Source organism: Taeniopygia guttata, chromosome 1A, assembly GCF_048771995.1.
Source record: "Taeniopygia guttata chromosome 1A, bTaeGut7.mat, whole genome shotgun sequence".
NCBI classification, from domain to species: Eukaryota; Metazoa; Chordata; class Aves; order Passeriformes; family Estrildidae; genus Taeniopygia; species Taeniopygia guttata.
Window position 1 is genome coordinate 13419199 of NC_133025.1, and position 20855 is coordinate 13440053.

The 20855-nt window shown below is 39.7% G+C and overlaps 1 protein-coding gene and 1 long non-coding RNA gene across 5 annotated transcripts in view; one reads left to right on the forward strand and one right to left on the reverse strand.

Annotated features, from left to right (window-relative positions):
• Positions 1-14527, reverse strand: part of ATXN7L1 (ataxin 7 like 1) — a 110595-nt gene extending 96068 nt beyond the window's left edge. For all 4 annotated transcript variants that reach the window (XM_030291717.4, XM_030291710.4, XM_012568889.5 and 1 more), the window contains exons 1-2: positions 14268-14527; positions 13711-13779 (exon numbers count right to left, since the gene is read on the reverse strand). In XM_030291717.4, coding sequence (XP_030147577.1) covers positions 13711-13779; positions 14268-14382 — 184 coding nt within the window. In that variant the 5' untranslated portion in view covers positions 14383-14527. The remainder of the gene's footprint in view (positions 1-13710; positions 13780-14267) is intronic.
• Positions 14528-14628: 101 nt separating this feature from the next.
• On the forward strand, positions 14629-19403 carry LOC115498534 (uncharacterized). The gene is made up of 3 exons (XR_012052209.1): positions 14629-14785; positions 15009-15399; positions 19221-19403. It is a non-coding gene; the product is annotated as an uncharacterized lncRNA (long non-coding RNA).
• Positions 19404-20855: the final 1452 nt, after the last annotated feature.

A 20855-nucleotide genomic window follows, 5' to 3' on the forward strand; every position in this document is an offset into this window, starting at 1 on the left:
ACTTTCCGCCTCCTTCAAGACCACTCTGCAAAAGGAGTAACACTTCAATTAATCAACACTCAAAAGCAATTCTGCCATCTCTGCTTACATTCTATCTAGATCTTCCAAATACAAAAAATTCAGAATGGACCATGACCAAGTTTACATGTTTATTATAAATAAAAATATATGTATTTTTAACCCAAATTGCATAAGCTGCAAGAATGATGAAATGTATAAACTCAATGCCTGCATTTTAAAAGAGAAAAACTGCAGAGAGAAAGATTACACTGCAATCATGTAATAGTTACCCAGTTTAAAGCTCCCTCTTTAAACTACTATTTAATTCAATAAACTCAACATTCCCAGCCTATTTTGCACTATGGAATTCTGATGCTCACTTATATATTCACCTCTTGAGGTGCTGGGTGGTCACAGCAGGTTTTATTCTCAGCAAAATCTGGTGGGCACAATGAAAATTTGCTTCAGGCTAAAACCAGTGTTCTTCCAGACAAAAAGCAGTGCTGCAGGCTAGTCATGGAGGATTTGCTAATGTTATAAATCTATCCATGTAGTGAGAATTACTTGCCAGTTATAATCTTCAATTATTACTGTATCACCAGCTAGTTCCCCTTCCTATCCTGGATGAAAAAGAAACACGAGTAAAATCATGAAGTATTTAGGATGACCATTTTCACAACACAACAAAAAGAAAACTGCCCAAAAAATCCAATTAGAGATTATAAGATTATATCCTAGCATATCTGGTAAAATCCATGGTCCTCACTGGTAGAGCAGGTGCAGAAAAGGTGATAGTAATGTTTGCACAGCAAAGGAGAATGAATCTAGCTTTTGGAGCACTAACATCAAATTCTGCCTTGAAGTAATTTAAAAATTATTGAAAAGCACCATACTTGAATATGTGGTGACTTGCTCAAATATAGTGAATTACTATGGGTTTTTGCTGCAATAAGAGCTGACCTATTCTTCTAAGTGTGGCTTGGGTAACCGTTCTTTGAGAGAAAGATAATCCCCAGCAATGTATTTTGAAGCATGTCAGTCCTTACTTTAATGTAAGTAAATGTAATATAAGTAACATTTGGTGTAATGTAAGTAAAGTAATGTAAGCAAAATTTGGTGCCAATGGCAGCATCAACTTTTGAAAAACAGTAAACAGAGTGCTAGTCAATAAAGCCTGTCACAACCTGTCATAGGGAAAGGTAATGTGCTCTGGTATTTTGCTTTTTCTTTCCCCCCCGCCTCATAAATAAATATATTTTATGTACCTGTATTTTCTTTGTAATCTAGAAATAAGGCAATTTCCCATTCCTTTTGAAATTGTTACACAATAACATACTTCAGTGAGGACTGGATTATACCCTATCAGTACAGAGTAGGATTTCAGTGTTCTTTCAGCTAATTCCAGTGCAGGTATGACTAGTCTTTCAGCAGTAGCAGCCACGTTTGCTCATCCTCTTTCAGTGACAAAAAATTTGTACACATAGGTGGTAGGACACCTTGGGCTTCTTTACAGAGAGAGGTGATCTATAAACATCAGTAATCAACGTGTTTCTTCTCGCGACTTCTTCCCATCCACTCACTCCCTCTGCCTTTCCTCACATTGACCTGAATCCTTCCTCTGGATATATCCACATTGTCCTGACTATTACTCAAAGCAGCTTCCATATAATGATTTTGAACACAGGGAAAGTCTCTCTCATAACCTCACAGTACTAAAATGAGCAAGCTCTTAAAAGCACTTGTTCTGTGTACTATTTTCATAGCACACTATGCTTGCACATGGTATGTCAGAAAGCTGCCATGGAAAGCCCACATTCAAAGGGGTTCTCCTAAAAAAAATCAAAATGTCAGAGAACATTGGACACAACAGGCTCATTCTAAGGTTGATAGTTGATAACAAGAGTCAAAACTATTTAGAATTTTGCATGCCACTTACCCTCCAAGCCTGTAATATACAAACAAACAGGCAGAAAAGAACTAATACAGAAGAGTGTAAAAGAATGATAAATGTTGTTGAATACACAATGTGTTAGTTTCTCTTCACTTTTTGCCTAGTAGCAAAACTGGGGCACTATTCAAGATAACAGATGAGGCTGAAGTCTAATAATAATGGCAGTGTTTAAGTATTTGGAGAACGGAGGTCATGTTTAGGGAACAGAGTTAAGAAAGATTAAGATTTATCTTTCAATATTTATGTTATTTTTGCAGTCTGGCAATTACAATCAGTTTTGCTTTCCAGCTCCGAGACAGTAAGACAATATTAGTAAAACAGGGAGAGTTTATTTTTACAAATGAACTGCTTTCACTAGAAATCTGTTCTGTATGCTACTTTCTTGTGCTATACTATCAGCTTTGATGCCTCCTTCCTCCACATCTACTAATTATTCTCTACCTCCTTCAAATACCTCCTTAAAATAGCTTACTGCATGAAATTTTTCAACATTCATAGACTGATTTTTGTCTTCACAACATACACTACTTATGGTTTTGTCTGAAATGTATTGGAAGCTCTCAGAAATACCAACCATATCATGCTGTTTCAAAGCTATCACGTATATATGTTACATCATTTGAACACATATATATGATACATCTCTTTAGAGCTTCTCCAAATACATGCTTAATTACAAGGAATTAAAAAAACCTCAAAACAAATGAAAAGCCTACAAGAACTCCCACAGAGTATACACTCTTACCTTCCAGGAAAGCAATAAAAGTTTACAATACCTTTGATTTGCCAAGGAGCTTGGAAAACAAGCAGCCAGAATAGTGACAGGTATCTCGAAAAGCTGGAAAGAATGATAAATGCCACAAAATAAAACTCGTAGCATTCCCTCCTTGAGCAATGCAGTCAAGAATAATTTTTCTTGATGAGCAAGAAATCCAAAAATATGTAAAGCTGCATTACCTCTTTCAAAATTTAAATACCTAAAAGGCTTGGTAATGTTCACACCCAGTGTGTTGTGAGTTATGAGAGAAGCTTAAGAAAACTTACACCAAGCACAGAATGTTCAAAGACTCTATTAAAAGCACTATACACACAGCTCACCATAATTTCAAGAGCTGAAACATTTTTTCTCCCATTTCTCCTCATGTTTTTCCATTGCCATGCATCCCGTTTCTTAATATATTTGCCCAAGGTTCTTCAAGTCTTCTAAAAAGCCAAAAATATAGCAAAAGCATGAGTACAATCAGAACCACAAAACTTCATGATAGCGCACAAAAAAAAAAACCACCTGAGAGACCCTGAAGAGAAAATGTGAAGACTTTTTCTTTCCCTGTTTTCTCAGCACCTGTGCATGGTGACGTGTATAAGCTGCTGGGATGACTGGACACTGATAACATACAGGGACATGCAGAAAGTTGCTTGGGAAAGGCAGGCAAGGTAATGAATAAAGCCTTCCAAGTCAAAGAAAAAGCTCAATGCTCCGCACATGAAGGAACATATCTCTCCCACAGCATTTTCCTCTTCTTTAAAGTTGCTTAGATCTACTAAAGAGATGTGAAAACCTGAGATTAACTTCTAAGACACTGAATGACATGAATGACAGCCATTCCATCTAACCCCTCTAAAATTACTGTCCTGCTTTCTCAGAGAAAAAAAAAAGTGCTGGATCATAAAGCATGCCTGCCTGTAGCATGTAGACAGGAACAAGCTGCTTTGCCCTGCAAGACAAGCAAAAGCCATACAACCATGGTTACCGCAGCACCGCGCCCAAGCTCTCACGATACACCCTGAGCAGTACCACATTACCCGGGGCCCAGTCCACGATAATGCAATCCCGTGGCCTTGTCTCAGCTCTGGAAGCAGGAAGCACAAGTCAGTTTCAGTATGTGACAGATCATGTAGACATAACACTACTTATGATGCACTGCAGGAAGGAACAGAACTACGACTTTCATGTCCATCATGCTATGTGATAGATATGACCACACACTCTTTTCTCTCCTTGAAGAGCTTTTTTTTGTGATGGTTTTTGCTCTGCTTGCTAATACTAGGTCCGATTTCACCAATCCTAAACTCATGCTTGTCTTAAATATCCATTTTCTTTGCTATATTCGCGCCTGTCCTAGAATTTGCAGTGGAAAAGAGAACCAGTCTGAAAATGAGGTTATTGCACATTTTCTCTCTCTCTCTCCTGCTGCTTACTAATCTGTGCCATTCCTCCAGTTCAGCTGAACCCACACCTGCAATTTCAGCCTTTTTTCTTCCTACTTTTGACTCATTCCTCAAACCTTTTCTTTTGTATCTATTTCTTTCTCACCAATAGAATGCAAATATTTATTCCAAGAGAAAGAGAGAAAACATAATAACCATTTCACGTTCTCCCTTCCCACTCTCTTTCTCTCCCTTATAGCTCTCCCTTCTTCCTCATACAATAGATGTAAAACACATCTGTTCCACTCGCTCCTTGGCTCACACTCATCAGCCCATACCTCACATCAGCCCTTCTCCTCCCACTCTGATAGACCAGCAGGACAGTTAATCACTCTTTCCTGTGTTTGGAAATCTACTTCTGACTCCTTGATTCTCTAACTACATTACTCTCCCTGTCCTTCTTTCACATCTAAGATTATTATGCTCTGTTTGATAACAAATTACACTTTTGTCTGTGAGTTTCCTTCAATACAGTGAAACTATTTTCACTAAAATGTCTAAAAACCTTTTACTATTGCAACATCACAAATTAATCATTTCTATCACCCATAACCCTTGTGTGTTCTTCATAAAAATTAAATGCCTTTCTCTTTTTGAAGTTCTGTTTATGACTTCCATTACTCTCCCCTCTCCTACTGCCCATCCTTTCTGTACCAATCACTTCACAGAGTACTGCCAGGCTCTTTATTCTTATATTGTCTTCTAGCAGGTCTCCACTGAGCTGTATCTTTTGCTGCTACTCTTATGTCTGAGAATTTTACATTCAGTTCCTGAAAACAGTCTCAAAATCATGCAGTAGATTTACATCTAAACAAAAAGTCTCATTCTATCTGACACCTCTTGCCACTGAGTTAGCCTCAGCTCAATACAACCAGACCAGAATTTAGATCCCACCACTCTTACCCTCTTTTCTCTACCTCCTCTCTTGATCACCCTGGACAGCATAATCAACTTGTCCATCATTCAGATATAAAATACTGTGATAAAACTACTATGTCATCTTTGCCAGTAGCTTCTCTCTTAAACTGTTCATTCAGGTTACATCCATATCTGAATGAGTCTTCCTGGACATCCATAGGACAAAGTCTGATATTTACAGCAGAACTAAAGGTTTGTCTAAACTAAAGGTTTGTCTGAGGCTTCACCTCACATTAGTTATACTTCCTTCTTTTTCATGTTGACAAACATTATCCTGCTTGTTCACACTGTTCCAAAAGTTCCTTTTTCTATATTGTCATACAGCTTACTCTCTGCATCCTTCTATGCACAATCCTCCATTCCAAATTTAAATATTGGGAACAACTCATCTTTGCTTTCCAGGCTCTTCTGTCTTATGTACACTCAACTGTCCATATCCTACTTGCTGTCACACCATTTGCTCACATTTCTAGTTGGTTCCTGATGTCAGTATCCATTTACAAAGCTTTCAACAACCAGCCTGTATTTTCACTCAGGCCATTTCCACACCTGAAATAAGGATACCTTGTAAGCTCTTGCAAAATTACTTAATTGCCACCCAAATATCACCCTAAAGTTTTCCTTGCTATGGTTCCAAGACAGTCACTTTAATTTAGACTAAAGTCAACCATCTATCGCATTGAGCAACTACGTGCTTTTGTTTGTCAGTATTAAAACTCCTGCTTCGTCATACATTCAAAAATTAGTTCTCTGCAGCACAATTTCACAACATACAAGCACACACCCTTCCTCCCTTTACTGGCACCCTGCAGAGTAGCATCTAGTGCCTGGTGGGGCTGCTAGGCATTAGGATCACGCAAATAATAATACTGCCTCCCTAGTCATTGCAATAACAGATCAATTACTCATATTCTTCCAGATCATTGTCCACTGACTATCTCCATTATCAGACCCAAACAAATAAGGTTTTGGCTCTGTCAGTGTTTGCTGTGGTGGCATGGGTCCAACAAACTTTTCAGCTGTAAATCATCGTATCATCCTGTCTCAGTAAGACATAACTAAGAGCAGCTTAAAAAAAAAACAAAACTGAATATGCTATCACATGATAATCTACCTAATCTAGACAATCACAAGTGGCCACCCTGAAAACATCTGAGGACAGGATACTTATCAGAGATTAGAAAGTGAACACACATAATATGCTTTACATTTCTTTAAATCTCAGCTTCCATTCTGAGCATTTCAACTCAAAATGATGACAAGCTCAAGTCACCTTATTCTGTTACTGGAGACGTTCAGTCCCATCCTCCTTTGTCTTGCTAGCGAAGAGAATTTTGATCCAGCAAACTTCTCAACAACTTTAGCAGTGTTCAATCAAAATATACCTGCCTGCCCACTATGTCTAGTCCCCTGCAGTAGGAAGAGAAAGAAATGACTGGACAGAAAACATAAAACACTGTATAATAGAAACAAATATAAACAAAATAAAGAACATAAAGAAGATCACACAATCCAACCCCATGAACTCTTGCCCTTTACCAGTCATTCTTATGTCTTGATACTACTTCATCAGTCACTCTTCAGTCTCTTCTGCTGAACACCTGCTCCCAGGGAACGGAAAGGGAAGCCAGCCTAACCCCCTGTGTACCATGCACAGCTCTGTCACAATACAACTGCTTCCGTTTTACAGATGGTTCAGGAGGGGCCTGCGGACTAAGTGAAACTGCACTAGACAGATACTGGAACCAGTAGTTGTGCAGAACCTGGAACTTCTGTCAGCAAGTTCTTTGCTACTTCTGGTTGATGCTCTTTCTGATCTGGGAAAACTCCCCTTCTTTTTTTGCCAAACAGTACACACTTTGTAAATACACAAAGACAGAAATCAAGAAGCTGGAAGACCAAATAATTGTAAATTATAATTACTGTTAAGAAAACAGAGAGACAGGAATAGTCTTGGGCTTAAGCACTGTATTATTAATACAACTTAGTAAAATACAAAATGAAATTACTGAATAATAAGCAAAACATTCAGAAATAAGGAAGACATTTATATAAGTACAAGACCAAGAGCAATCAGAAAGCTCACTTCCCCAGCAACATCACTGGCTTTCAGGCACGACCTTTAATAAGCCATACAAACAGTTATGACAAAACCAGTCCCTTAAAATCAGCCATAGAATGGGACACAGAAGAGAAAAATAGAGAAATTATTCATGCCATAGTTGGTTTTCCTCTGTTCCATATCAGTTTCAAGTAGCTGTGCTGGATTTTCCTTCAATTTGAGTCAGCTTAGTCAGCTGCATAGCACTGCAATAAAAAACTGGGCCATTTTTACTCTCATGGCATCTACCCTTCTCATCCAGCAAGAAAACCATCAAAGATTTCTTACTATAGACTTGCTAATAGACCTCTGTCAAACACCCTTACTATGTCACGACAGCATTTGCCAAGGGGTTTTTTTTGCATTTTAATTACTTAAAGACACTAAATTCACCTGGCATCCTGCACCATTAACTCTTCAATCAGCTTTTTCAAAGACAAGCTGAAGAACTTCTGCACCAAGTTGAACTTGGAAGACAGAAAGATCCAGTAATTTAATCCATGCCCATATAAAACGAATATCTTTCTTGCTAGTTATTCCAAAATCACTCTAAATAATAAATAATCATAGCATTCAGATAAACTTATATTGGAGTTAACTCTTCAAGAAACACTCATAGCAACAATCGTATTTTTACTGAAGGTGATCTTTCCTAGTAATGCATGCAGTGACTACCAGAAACTTTCACTTTGACTATCAGAAACTTATACTTTCTGCCTACAGGGCTCCTGTGATTCACAGCTTCAAAAGCAATTTGGAATGTTTTCCATAGCATTGTCCACTGCTTTCATCTCATCCATACACCTCAGCCTTGGTTAAATGGCTAGTATTTTTTTTGCCCAAAGGTAAAATAGAACCTGACAATGTCCCTATATTTAATTAACTAGAAAAAAAGGCCTATTTCAAAGAAATTACTCCATTTCACAGTGGAAATGGTTCAGCTCTTGTGTAGTCTCTTTTTAACACACAGAAATCTATATTTTATCTATTACAAACTATTAACTACATATAGAGGCAGATCAACAAGAAGACACACGTGGTTTTATATCTACATCAAAATTAGATACACAAAGGCATTTACTTTCTGTAGTGACAGCAGGGCTTGGGGTACCCTCTAGTAAACACATAAATTTCCCTCTTTCTGAAGTCTGGTTATAAATTACAACTACTAGAAGGAATGTCAGAGACAGATCCTTAGTGACAGTGCTGTCAGTTGACAGGGAATCACACATGGTTTCCCCACACATAATCAAAAAAAAGGTACCTTAAACAACAGGAGATCTAACCTCTTCAGAACAACTGTTGCACAAATAATGCATTTCATCAAGATATGTGCACCTAAATAAACCAGATTTTCTAATGAAGTCATTTACAGTACACAGTTTTAGATACATATTCAAAAACATCAAAATCTTGATTCAGAACACAGATCTCTCTGATCAGAGAGCCTTACCATTACTCCACTCCTTTTATCCAGTGTGTGGGATGAAGAACTAAAGGACAGGTTTCAGAAAATAACTATGTAACTATGAAGACAAACTACAATTCTGACTAAATTTTCTCAGCTATCATACATAATGTTTCATTCTTCCTCTGTCATCATTCCTTGAAACACATTAAATGAGGTGACAGCCATAACCAGGAGACATGCCACCCCCTTGCAGAAGCTGTCCATATAAGAAAAAATAAAAACACCAGAGCCAGATATCATATATAGAACTGATCAGTCACTTATACACCAGAATTCAATTCCACTGTCATTTCTCATCCTAAACAAAGACCCCATGCAGACCTCTGCTCACTGTTCTTATTCCCAATACAAAGAATGGTAAGAAAAACTTTCTTACCATTGGCAGGCCACAGTTTCGTGCCCTGCAAATTCTCAGTTCTTTCATTCATCAAGCACCACGGAATATTACATCTGCTTAAGAATCGGTATCTCTGGAAGACTATTTTAGCTAACAGAGAAGAGACAGAAAATTATACAACATTCAACCCTCTCTTTTGCCCACTGCAGAACCAAAACCAACCCCAAATCACCAACTGTGGTGGTGTAAATTCAAGAACCTCACTTCTTTGTTTTGGAGTATGTATTTACAACCTTGTTATAAATTTCTTTCCCTCTCAGCCCTTTCTAACATTCCCTACTACCACAAAAAGGTGGAAGATGGAGGCAGTAAGTAAAACAAGAATGTTTTTATTCTCTTTTGTTTAGCATATTTTTAAAGAAGAGAAATAGCACCACAGGCAAACCACTAATAAACAAAAAATAAATAATAAATAAAAGTTAGCTCCAATCTCTATGCTTACATTAACCAGCTGGTTTTGTCTTCTCTTCTTTCACAATCTCCCCATAATAATTTTAGTTCTCTTCCTCTTGCTTTTCTAATGAAGCCATTTACAGTACATATAAAGTAGAATGTTGTATGTCACATCCTTTTTCCCCTACAGAAGTGTTCCCTACCACCATCTCACCTCCTTAACTTCTTATTTTTCCAAGAAGAACAGTGAAATCATCAAGATATTTTTCTGAAGAATTAAAAAGATAATGAAAGCAAGACTAATCACTATCCATGTAATTTTGTTCTTATGTTGTTAAAGGATTTATCAAAAAAACTTTCCATCAGATATTTGTGTGGGAAGTCAAAATAGGAAAAAATATACCGTAAACAATTATCCTATAGATTTAAAACTCCATATTGCACGTGTGATCATAAAGTAAAACAGTCAAGTTTGGGGTGGAACAATAAAAATCTCCTAACATAAAATCAGAAAAACAATTAGAATTTTTTACATAACATTCTTAATGTCAAACAATAATGAATCACTATGATTAGTGAAAAGATCATCTAAGACAAAACACACACATCATCAGATTGAAACTTCAATAATACAAACCCACTGAAGTGGGAAACTGAAGTTGACTATGACACCAAGTACCCAGACACAGACCTAAATCCCATAATTCACAGAGATTCAAAGGATAGCTTTTGCTCCTTTACAGCCTGTGTCTACCTACAAACACTCATAGCAAGCAATGCTTGCACATTACTAAACCAATTATTAATACAAGTTCTGTACGCAAAAACCAAAAAAAAATCCCATTCTTCTATTATTTTCTCAGATATTGTAGAAAGAAAAACACAAGCCTCCAAAATTAATCTATAATAATCTACAGGTTATGGCTCATAATAACAGAACACTGTACCTGCCTCAGGCACACAGTAACTGCCATGTTTTACAGAACACAAACTCTCAAATACAGACTTCTTTTACTATGCCTGCTATCCGCAAGAAAATCTTAAATTCTTCAAATATGCCATTCAACCTTTTAAAATTCAACATAAATTCTAAATGCTGCTCTAATTCTGATAACCTCTCTTTTAGCTAAGCTGGTTGCTTGGTAGTGATTTGTCAGATAAGTTACACAATACTGTTTCTGTTTCCTGATTAGATAAGCAGATAAGTTCTGGGGTTTCTTTTCTGGCACAAACATTTATGTATACAATTTCTCATTTTCTGTGAACACTTGGAACTTTGTAATCCCCTCTCTATAAATCCACATGCAGTGAAAGTCAACCATGGACAGAATGCATTTGCTATAAGAAAACTCAGAGTAAGAGTCAGCATGCAAAAAGCAATTCCGCCTAGAAAACTGAACAAATGTTCAGGAAACTTCTCTCCCTATATGCTGCCTACATACACACTGCAGAATAAAGGAAAGCAGTGAGCAATACTTCTGTGTCTTTACTTTTACCCCTAAGACGGGGCACAGTCAGACTGTGAGCCCTGTGCCCAGGGATGCAAGTAGCAATCCCTTGGGCATGCAGAGACTTGGCAGGCAGTGTTCCTACCCCCCACCTCCAGGAAATGCTGCCTCCCACGTCCCCTCCTGGGCCAAAGCGAGGAAGAAGAGCAGCCCACCACTCTAAACACACATGGTACACAACCAGGAAGGAGGCAGCGAAGCAGGGAGCAAGCCAACTGGAAGCACTTTTTGCCACCTAATTCCATTGTTTTTCTACAAAACCAAAGTGAAACACCTTGTCATGGTCTGAAAACCAACATATTCCCATTCCTTAGCTTCCACCATGCTCTGCATACAGTTTCACTCATCTTAGTTTCTTGCTAAACTGCTTACAAAGGAATGGCTGCATAATCCTGGTCACATCAACTAAAGATGATGAAGTGCAGACAAATATGAGAAGTAAGTGCAGAGAGATCAGGTTTTACACTATCTTTATCAAATGGGACAGTAATTTTTGATACTTAAAATCCTGTCCGTCTGTTGCCCCTGGTTACTTGACACAAGTAGGTTACAAGTAACATTTGATTTTTCTAAGACACCACTTAAAATCTCCTGGCACCACATATGCCATTAAAAAGGTCTACTCAAGTTGGTAAGATTGTAAAAAAAAAGGAGTGGGGTTTTGTTTTCAGACCTGTCATAGCCACATCTATGCAAAAAAATTCAACATGTCACACAACATGCAAGCAAGTTCAGAGTAAAAGCACAAGCATTTCTGTAAATACATGAGAAATGTTTCCTGCAGACCAATCTAACTCTTGAAATTTTCCCCCACCTTTACTAATAAGGACTGTGGGGCCCAAGGAAGATTTACAGTGGGTGTTCAGACACACAGATGGGTGTGGTGAAAACACCTGTATTAACAGACTGCCTAAGTGACTATAGTAAAAACATTTCGATACATACTAATTTATTCAAACTTCATGGAAGTTCTAAGTGATCTAACACAAGTTCACAAGTTACTACTTGAAAGCAATAACATCCCTAAGGCTTTTTATTTTCTAAATATAATAGTCAATTTTGGGATTTTTTTACACAGTATTATGACATAAGTACTTCAAAAGCCAGTAAGTGCTTCACACCTGTCATGATCATAATGTCAGCAATGACATTATGCTTTGTTTGGAAGTAATTTTTCTGGATAGTGAGTTTAAATAGAGCTCCTTTGATAGAGTCTCTGACCCCCCAAAAACCAAACAAGACTAGAACTGAATTTAAACGGAATCTTTCTAGGAAACAATTTGCATATTATGTATAACTAAGGAGTAGAGATGCTTCAATCTTTATGTCCCATGCTTATAAAAGGAATTTGTGTTCAAGGACTTCTGTGCACAAAACGTTTTATCTCACCAAATTAAGCTCCTTATGAAGGCACAGCTGAAGTAGCAAAATTTTTGCTCAATTATTTCTGAATCAACATTACTGATAGATGTACAGAGCCTTGAACCTTTTACCTATAAATAACTACATGAAAATCCCAGTTCTGCTGCTAACTTATCTTTGGGCTGACAAAATAGAGAGGTTCAGGCACGTAAGAATCAAGATAGAAACACAATCAAGCTTGGCATCTCTGTACGGGTCTTTCAAAAAGGAAGTTTTATGGTATTTTAAATAACTTTAATGCATACGCCATGCAGTTTTATAGTTTATCACACAACTCTAGTTTACTCATTAATTCATTCTTTTTTCACGAGCTTGTTTAGAAAACATAAGATTCCTTTGAGCTGCCAAGATGCTCAAAATTGATCGCACGTATAATGACAACTGTAACGTAATGAGAAACTTAACATCATTTCAGAATGTATTTTGTGACATTACAGGTAATAGCGGGATTCCTCTCAGCAGAGTAAGTCACACCAAAGTTTCACAATGATGGGATCGTTCATTACAAACTGACTTCCCAAGACAGAGAGATTGTGTATGTAAAGCACTTTCTTAACGAAACAGAAACAAACACGAACTACTTGAAAAAGCATCCTGTACTATTTCACTAGTTGCATTAGGTGTTACCTCACCATGATGTTAATGACACACATCACAACCAAAATGTTTCTCCTCTTGCAGCTGACAGAGCTGTGACAGGCCTGGCATATTGGCAATACCGCTAACCTGGAGTTTGCCGGTTCACACTGACGGTACCAGAAGAACTTACGGCCCAAATTACTAATTTTATTTGGTTTTGCGTAATATGCATGGGTTAGCGCAACCTAAAATAATATTTTACGCGGGCTGTTCAGGTGACTGTAGGTGACACTCAGCAGTGCAAACGAAAACCAAAATGTGATTTGAGCTAAAGTGAATGGACTCAAAGATTGTAACAAACCCTTTCTGACTGCAAGGGAAAACACCTCGACTAAGTTGCCAATAAAAATATAACGTTTAAAGTTTATTTGCTTATCTTCACACGAGCAACTGGAATGTTGCACCAAGGGACAGGGTCCAATATGGAATAATCCAATATGGCCACTGATGTGTAGCTATCTTTTGCCTCAAAATTGTCTTATCTTTTACCATGTCTGTCAGTTGCATGTATACACCTGTTATAACCTTACTTCAAAAGAAGTTGACACAGCGACAGTCATCTGCATGTATCCAACCCTGAAACCTTCTTTATGGCAGAGAAATCCATATGCTATCAGACCACCCTGTCAAGGCCAAACCACAGTCATTCATAACCACCAAGAGACAGACAGGTAGAGAGGTGTGCCAGCACTATCCACTTACCTTCTTTATTAAGCCTCATAACCTCCCTGCTTTTTCCACCCTCCTTTCCAGTCTCTTCCAGATCTACACCTGCAGAAGAGAAGCAGAGTCAGGAAGCGCCGAGGGCCCTAAGGTGTGCATTTATTGTTTGGCGAGGGGAGGAGGAGAGGTGAGGAGGTGAGCAGTGTTTCTATTTGCAACAGCAAAAGCACAATGGTCGGAGCATCTGCCAGGGAGCGGAACCGCCGGGCCCCCCGCGGCAGCACCCTCGCCCCCCCCTCCCCGCCCGCGGCATCCTCCGGCCCCTCCGCGCATCCTCCCCCTCGCCCCCTTCCCCCACCGCGGCGCCGGCCCAGCGCCGCGGGGCAGCGGCACGGCAGGCGCGGCGCGGCGTGCGCCTCCCGCACACATGGCACGGGGGCTCGGCCGAGCGTCAGCTGAGCGCCCGGGGGGGCGGCACCTCCCGGCCCCGGCGGGAGGAGGGAGGGGAGCGGAGGGGGGGCGGCCCGGCCGGACCCCGGCCCCGCTCCGGGGGCAGCGGCGTGCGGAGCCGGAGCGCGGCCGGTCCCTGCCCTTACTGTGCGGGGGGGCGGCGCCGTGCGCGTGCGGGGGGGCGGCCTCCCGCACCCAGGCGGCCCAGGGCTGGCCCAGGAACGCCTCGGGACTGGGCACGGGCCGCTCCAGGGCCGCCATGGCGCCGCGCCTGCTCCTGCCTCCTTGTTGCTTTTCCCGTTTCCTTCGGCGGCGGCGGCGGCGAGCGAGCGAGCGAGACACGGGATTCGAGAACGCCGCACGTCATCCTCGGGACGTTCCGCCGCCCACACGGGGGTAGTGTCAGCCCCTGCTCCCTATCAGATCGGGCTCCCCGCCGCACAGCGCGCATGCCCGCGTCCCCCGCGCCTGCGCCCCGCGCCGCCGGCAGCGGGCCCGCGCCGCCCCGAGGGGCGCCGGACCCGCGCAGCGCCGCGCTGCCCGCCGGCACCGGCCCGGCCCGGCCCGGCGGAGCGCAGCGGGCCCGGCCAGCCCTGCCGGGACGGCGCAGCCGCCGGCCGTGTGCGCCTCGGGGCTGCGCGCCCCGCGTCTCGCAGCGCCCGCAGTAAGTGCCTGGGACGGGCTCTCGGTAGCTGCGGCACGGCCCCTCCGCGCTCCAGCGCGGCCGCTGCACCCGGAGTGCGGGGCTGGGGCTCCCCTGCTTCCAGCTGCGCTCCTGTGGATCACCTATAGCCCCAACCACAGCCATTTTGTTGTCCAGATACTGCCTGATCTGTAGTAGGCTTCGTCTGCTTGCAAATGGGATTTTTCTCGTTTTGGTGTTCTAGGCTACGGTACAGCAGCTCTGAACTCGCAGGTCCGGCTACTCTCAAACAATACCGAGGTTTTCATCTTGCTCTACATAACCTATGGGACGTAAATGCTTTTCATTTAGGATAGTGTCACTTTTGCTTATTTCGCCACTGAGGTAAGAATAGAAAATAACCATTAATATTTTTATACTCAGTATACCTGCTCTAGATTAGGAGTTTCAGCATAAGCCTGTTGCTTCAGCTCATACCTCTTAAGCCAAATATAAACGCTCCCAGTGAAGCACTTGGTTTCATTTGAGCAGCCTCACATATCTCTCACGTAGTGTCTTTCATACAGGTCTGCAACACCATTAGAGGTGGTGATAACTGAAGTTAAAGGTTCAACAGACGCTTCTCATGTGGTGATGTGAGTTTTGTGTGATCCCATCCTTGTCCTGCATCTTTTCCCAGACACTCGTTCACTTTTTGCTGGTTCAAACCATTGTGAGGCAATACTGAAGCAGAACATGGAATTAATATGGACTCAAAAAAAAACCCAACAAACGCCAAAAAACCCAAACCAAAGCCAAAACCAAACAAACATAAAACCTACCAAAACATTTCAGGCCTGCTCAAAAGCTGGAGCTGTGGCCAGAGGGGCAGGACAGGAGCTGCTGAAGTCAGCACTGCTGCCTGTCATAAAGTATATGGTGCTGCAGTCTAGAATGGATTTAAATTTCCCACAACTTCATTAAGACTAAGCTCTTTACAGTGCCAAAATGGATAAAGATTTGGGGCAAGGGACAGACACTCTTTGCCTTATGTACACTGCCAACACACTCCACCGCTTCCAAAAAGTAGCTGGAATATACAACTCCCATCCCTAATACCCAGAGGTGAGCCTCAACGCTTTCATTCTGTAGGTCTAGTCAGGGTGCCTCCAGTCAAGTAAGCATTAGCTACAAGAAACTTCAGTACCATTATCAAAGAAGCAGAAATTTCACCAAAATACCCTTCAAATAAAACCAGGCAATCACAGCAGGCTTCTTAGCAACCATCATGAAGCAGGCATAGGATGCATGACCTTTCGTAGGCTACATGGGGAATTTCCAGAAGCGGGAAGGGTAGTTGTGATGTAATACAAAGCCCTGGCAAGATATATTTAGGAATATTATGTGCAGTTCTATCCACCATTTTAAATTAATCTTCCTACCAAAAAAAAAAAAAAAAAAAAAAAAAAAAAGTGTGGACAGGGTTATGAGAAAGATCCGAGGAATTAAGATTCTCTGAGGAATGTGAGGAGAGTTTTACTTAGTCTAACAAAATTCAGCTGGTAGTGAATATGTTTGATGTTTTTAATTATAAGGACACATAATTCCTTCCACATCAATGAGGAAGAAAAAAAGAATAGACATAAATCGCTTATGTTGAGATTGAAAAGTCTGCCCACTATACTGAAAAACTCTTTGGTGAGGAATAGCAAGATGGAATTCTTAGAAGGAATGATAAATGACATGAACTTAAAAATCAACCATGTTTGACACTTGGGTTCAAATTCACTGGAAGATAATTGAGCAAATGTCTCGACAATGGCCAAATAGTCTCATAATTAGAGAATTTAAATGGCACAGCTTATACCATAACACTGGCGTGATTACCTTAGATGTGGATCTGGAGAGAAGATGCAAAAAAAGGCATGTGATCACCCAGGAAATCCCCATCAATGAAAACCAACATTAGATTTCAGGGAAGTATGGATGGCCAAGCGTCCAGCTACTATTGAACACTACCACAGGATGCAAAACTAGTAAAGCAATTCCTACCTATACAACTGAGAAAAAAGGGGAGGGGTAAAGTATTTAATACAAGCTGTCTCCAACCAAGAAAAAAAAAAAAAAAAAAAAAAAAAAAAGAAGAAACTTTCCAGCTTTAACACATGGCACTGATCTACATGCTGCTTACCATGATACCATGACACACTACAGATAGTCTAGGTTCTTTAAAGAAACAAAGCATATGAAGGAAAATTAGCATAAAATCAAAGATTCAAGATGTACCAATTCCTTCCTAAATAGAAACAATCCAGTGACTTACAGTTTAAGAGAAAGTTCCAAGGAATTTCTCCTCCTTACCATATGTATTCGAGGACAACATTATCATTAAACAAATGGTTCCACAATCAGGATCATAGGATCATTTAGGTTGCAAAAGACCTTTAAGATTGAGTCCAACCATTAACCCTAATTCCATCACTGAAACATGTTCATAACTGGCACATCTACACATATGCCCATCTTTCCTGTGATCAGCATCTTTTGTTTAAAGAGTGTGAGTTTTGCTTTGATTACATCTATGCTGCCTCTATGATCTGCACCAAGAAATAACACCATCCCTGAGCAAACCAGCCTTTGGTTTGTCTCCATTGTCTGGTAGGGTGCAAGTCCTGAAGCTGCAGAAGAGTATCCTCACTTCTGCACCAGGACTTCTCCCCAAGACCTCCTATTTCACTCCACGTTGGTGTCTATTAAACTGGTTTATGTTCTATGGACAGCTGTGATTATGCTCCATCTTATAGCAAAATAGGAAGAGAGCTGATCTGACATCCTATAAGTTTTTCCATTGTTAAGAATATATGTAGTACTATCTTGTGAATGTGAACTCAAGCTGCAGCTTTACTGTAGACAGACCATGCACATGGTTTCTTCCCTTCTCCTGGCATTTGCTTCCACAAAATTCAAAAATTCATAGAAAGACAAACCTATTTAAGACTTTCATTCTTCTTTCAGATTTGTTTTTATTAATCAGCCAGGCCAAAATTCAGGGGTGAAGAGGGAAAAAAGTGAGGGAAAGTCACAAACATGGTCACAAAATTTATTCCTTAGGAAATCAGTAAAAAAAAAAAAAAAAAAAAAAACCTGCACATGAAAGTGCAGATTAAACAGCCTTTGTTTTTTTTCCACCTGCTCACCAATACAGAAGTTTAATTCTTCTATGACCTTGAACAAGTCACTCTGCCACAGAAAAATAATTAAGTCAGCCAGGAAAGGTCCTTCTCTCCCTTCTTGGTCCCTGAGGATTCTTTAATTTCAGTTGCCAAGCAGAAGCTTCCTTTTTATATGTGATTTTTCAGAATTCAAGGTAATGCAGCCTTGATTTTGGTTGCAGCTTCTAAATACTAGAGTGATCCAATCATAACATGGTATTTAAAAAGTAACTATAAGCAAATTATGGCCTTTAATTAATAAATGGCAAAATACAGATAAAACCTCAACTCTAACCTTTTTAATCCTTATATCATTGGTCTTTTACTAAGATGATCTCCAAATGCAAGCTTTTTTACAAGTAACCAAAAGATAAAAATCATATGTTCCTATACCTACTTATTCTAATTATGTTTAAAGACTTGGGCTTTATAAAAGCACAGTAAAAGTTATGACATTAGAAGAGATCCAAAGCTGCATATCAATATTTGGCTTATTTGGAGGCCAATCCAATATTTTTATATAATTTTCAGCGTCTGAATGTGAAGACATGACAAACTAAAACAGCAATCCTCACATGTGGCTATCAGGAGCATAATATGTAGTCACCAGGTACAAATATAAAATGATATGATTTAACTTCAGCTGTACTGTCATACACTGAGAAAATACCATGAGAGTGCTGAGGGTGCATGTGTAGTCACAACAACAACAAAATCAGGTATACCTGGCAATGCGTGCGCCAGATGGCTTTAAACTAGCTACAAAAATATTATAAAAAAACAGCTGTATAAGGCCTCAATATCATAACAAGATTATAAACATCTGATCGTTGTAACAAAGTCATGATTTAAGCAGTTTGGCAGGAGATTCATAAATACTTCCCAGGATCCTGTTGTGCAATGGATTTACCACAGTAGTGGTTTTGTCTTATATTGCAGAAATTATGACATAGCAGACAGTTTTAAGAACTCAGGTATCTACTGTGGTGGAAAAGGTGCAGTAAATGAATCACAAAATTTTCTTACAGACAGTCAATGATGGAGTTTGCATAAGAAAAGCACCAGCAAAGTAGCTGTCTGTCAGTCCCAGGGGTGCAGAAATTTTAATCCTTCAGCATTTTGAAGAGTTCAAAACTAGCTTTTATGTTTTTGTGGCTATTTCTGTGGTGGACTTCTACACTCATGCTAATTTTAAACCTGTAGATTATCTATTTGCAGTCTCTCTTTCCACAGTGGATAAATGAAGTTTCTGTTTAATGTTACAGCAACACTTCAGGTTACCAGAGAAGTTTGTATTGAGAAGATACAAAATCCACCAAATGGATAGTCCTGCATTTTCCCATTAAAACTGATTCTGAAACTTTTTTTAATACAATGTAACATTCTAGTATTCTATGTGATAATTAGAGTAGCTGGATTCATTAAATAAACTAGATACTTTTTTAAAAGTCCTGTGTGGTGGTGTGTTTTATATCTAGGTTTCTGCAAAAAGATGTGTACAGGATGCCCATTAAAACAACTCAGGGGTTAGCAAACATAGAAGCCACAATGAGCCAGTCCCCCTAGAGCCACTCTGGCCAAAAGTGCAGTCTCTGTACTATTTCTGATCTCTTTGTAATTTCAGAAGGTGTCTCAAACACTGTGCGAGTACCGCCATAGCAGACTTCAGCTAGAAAACTGTATTAAATAGACATTTATAGCAGAGAAATCTATTTTTAATGTCCTCTGAAATAACACAAGAAAAAAAATCTGAATTATGCTTTCGGTTCCATCTTAGCCAAAGAAACTAGCACTTTAAAAAGAAACAGAAAAAATGGAGAACTGAAAAAGAAATTCAAAGTGAGATACTCTTGTATCCCAACAAAAACATGTTTCTCAAAAAAGGGTTGCAAATTGCTTCACACAAAACAAAGCAATGCTTGAAACACTACAGCAGCTCTAAACAGATGAAATGGGAAATCTAAAGAGAGGTGCACTGCGAAGGTTTATGAACAAACAATGCTCAATTAGGTAACTTTCTACATTGTGCTTCAGGAAGTTTAAAGAAGAAATTATACCAAAAATAAGGCTATGAACTAGCAATGGAAATCAACAGTTACTGCACAGTTTCAGGTTTCAGCCAGGAGACTCTGAGATTTCTGTTTCTGACCCATGTCAGTTGCCAGTATTTTCTCTTCCTTGAAAATATTCTGTGTGTCCTGATCTCCACCAAACATCTGAACACCCACTCTCGGTGCTATAGTATAACCTCTATGAAACATGGATCTCAAACTCCCTTCTTAAAACACAGTACCCAGAGTCTCTGGTCTACCACTTCATCAGCTGCTCTTGTGGCAAGAAACTGAGGATTAGACGAGGTTAGAGGAGTGCATTCACTGAAGAAGAGTGACGACTAATGCAAATGTTTTGGAAATTGGAAGACATAAATGACAGGTCAAAGAGTACTTGGCAGGCTAAAATTCAGTTTGCTTGTATTGACAGGTACTCAAGAAAGATCACAGACAAATTGTATTAAAACATTGTCATGGCATGTTTCATACTGCTTCTTAAAATTATTAAACATATCTGGCACTGGTGCAACAAATCACTATACTTACTAAATATTCATCAGTTTTGTTTGTTGTTTGCTTTGTTGTTGATTTTTTTTTAATTTGAAGGAGTTTTTTGTAAATAATAGTAACAATAATATTCACAAAGGCCATATCCAGATTTTAGAGGAAGGCTCTTAACTGTCCAGTTGGGACAGAAAGGAAGAAATTTGTAGGAGTTCCCTTCATTTTTGAAAGACAGAGCAAAGTTCTTTAGATTTTAAACTATAAAACCTCTTGAGGGTGGAGAAAGTTACCTTGCCTCAGTATGAAGTCTGTTTTCAAATAGCGTGCTGCTTTCCTGTGCTTTGC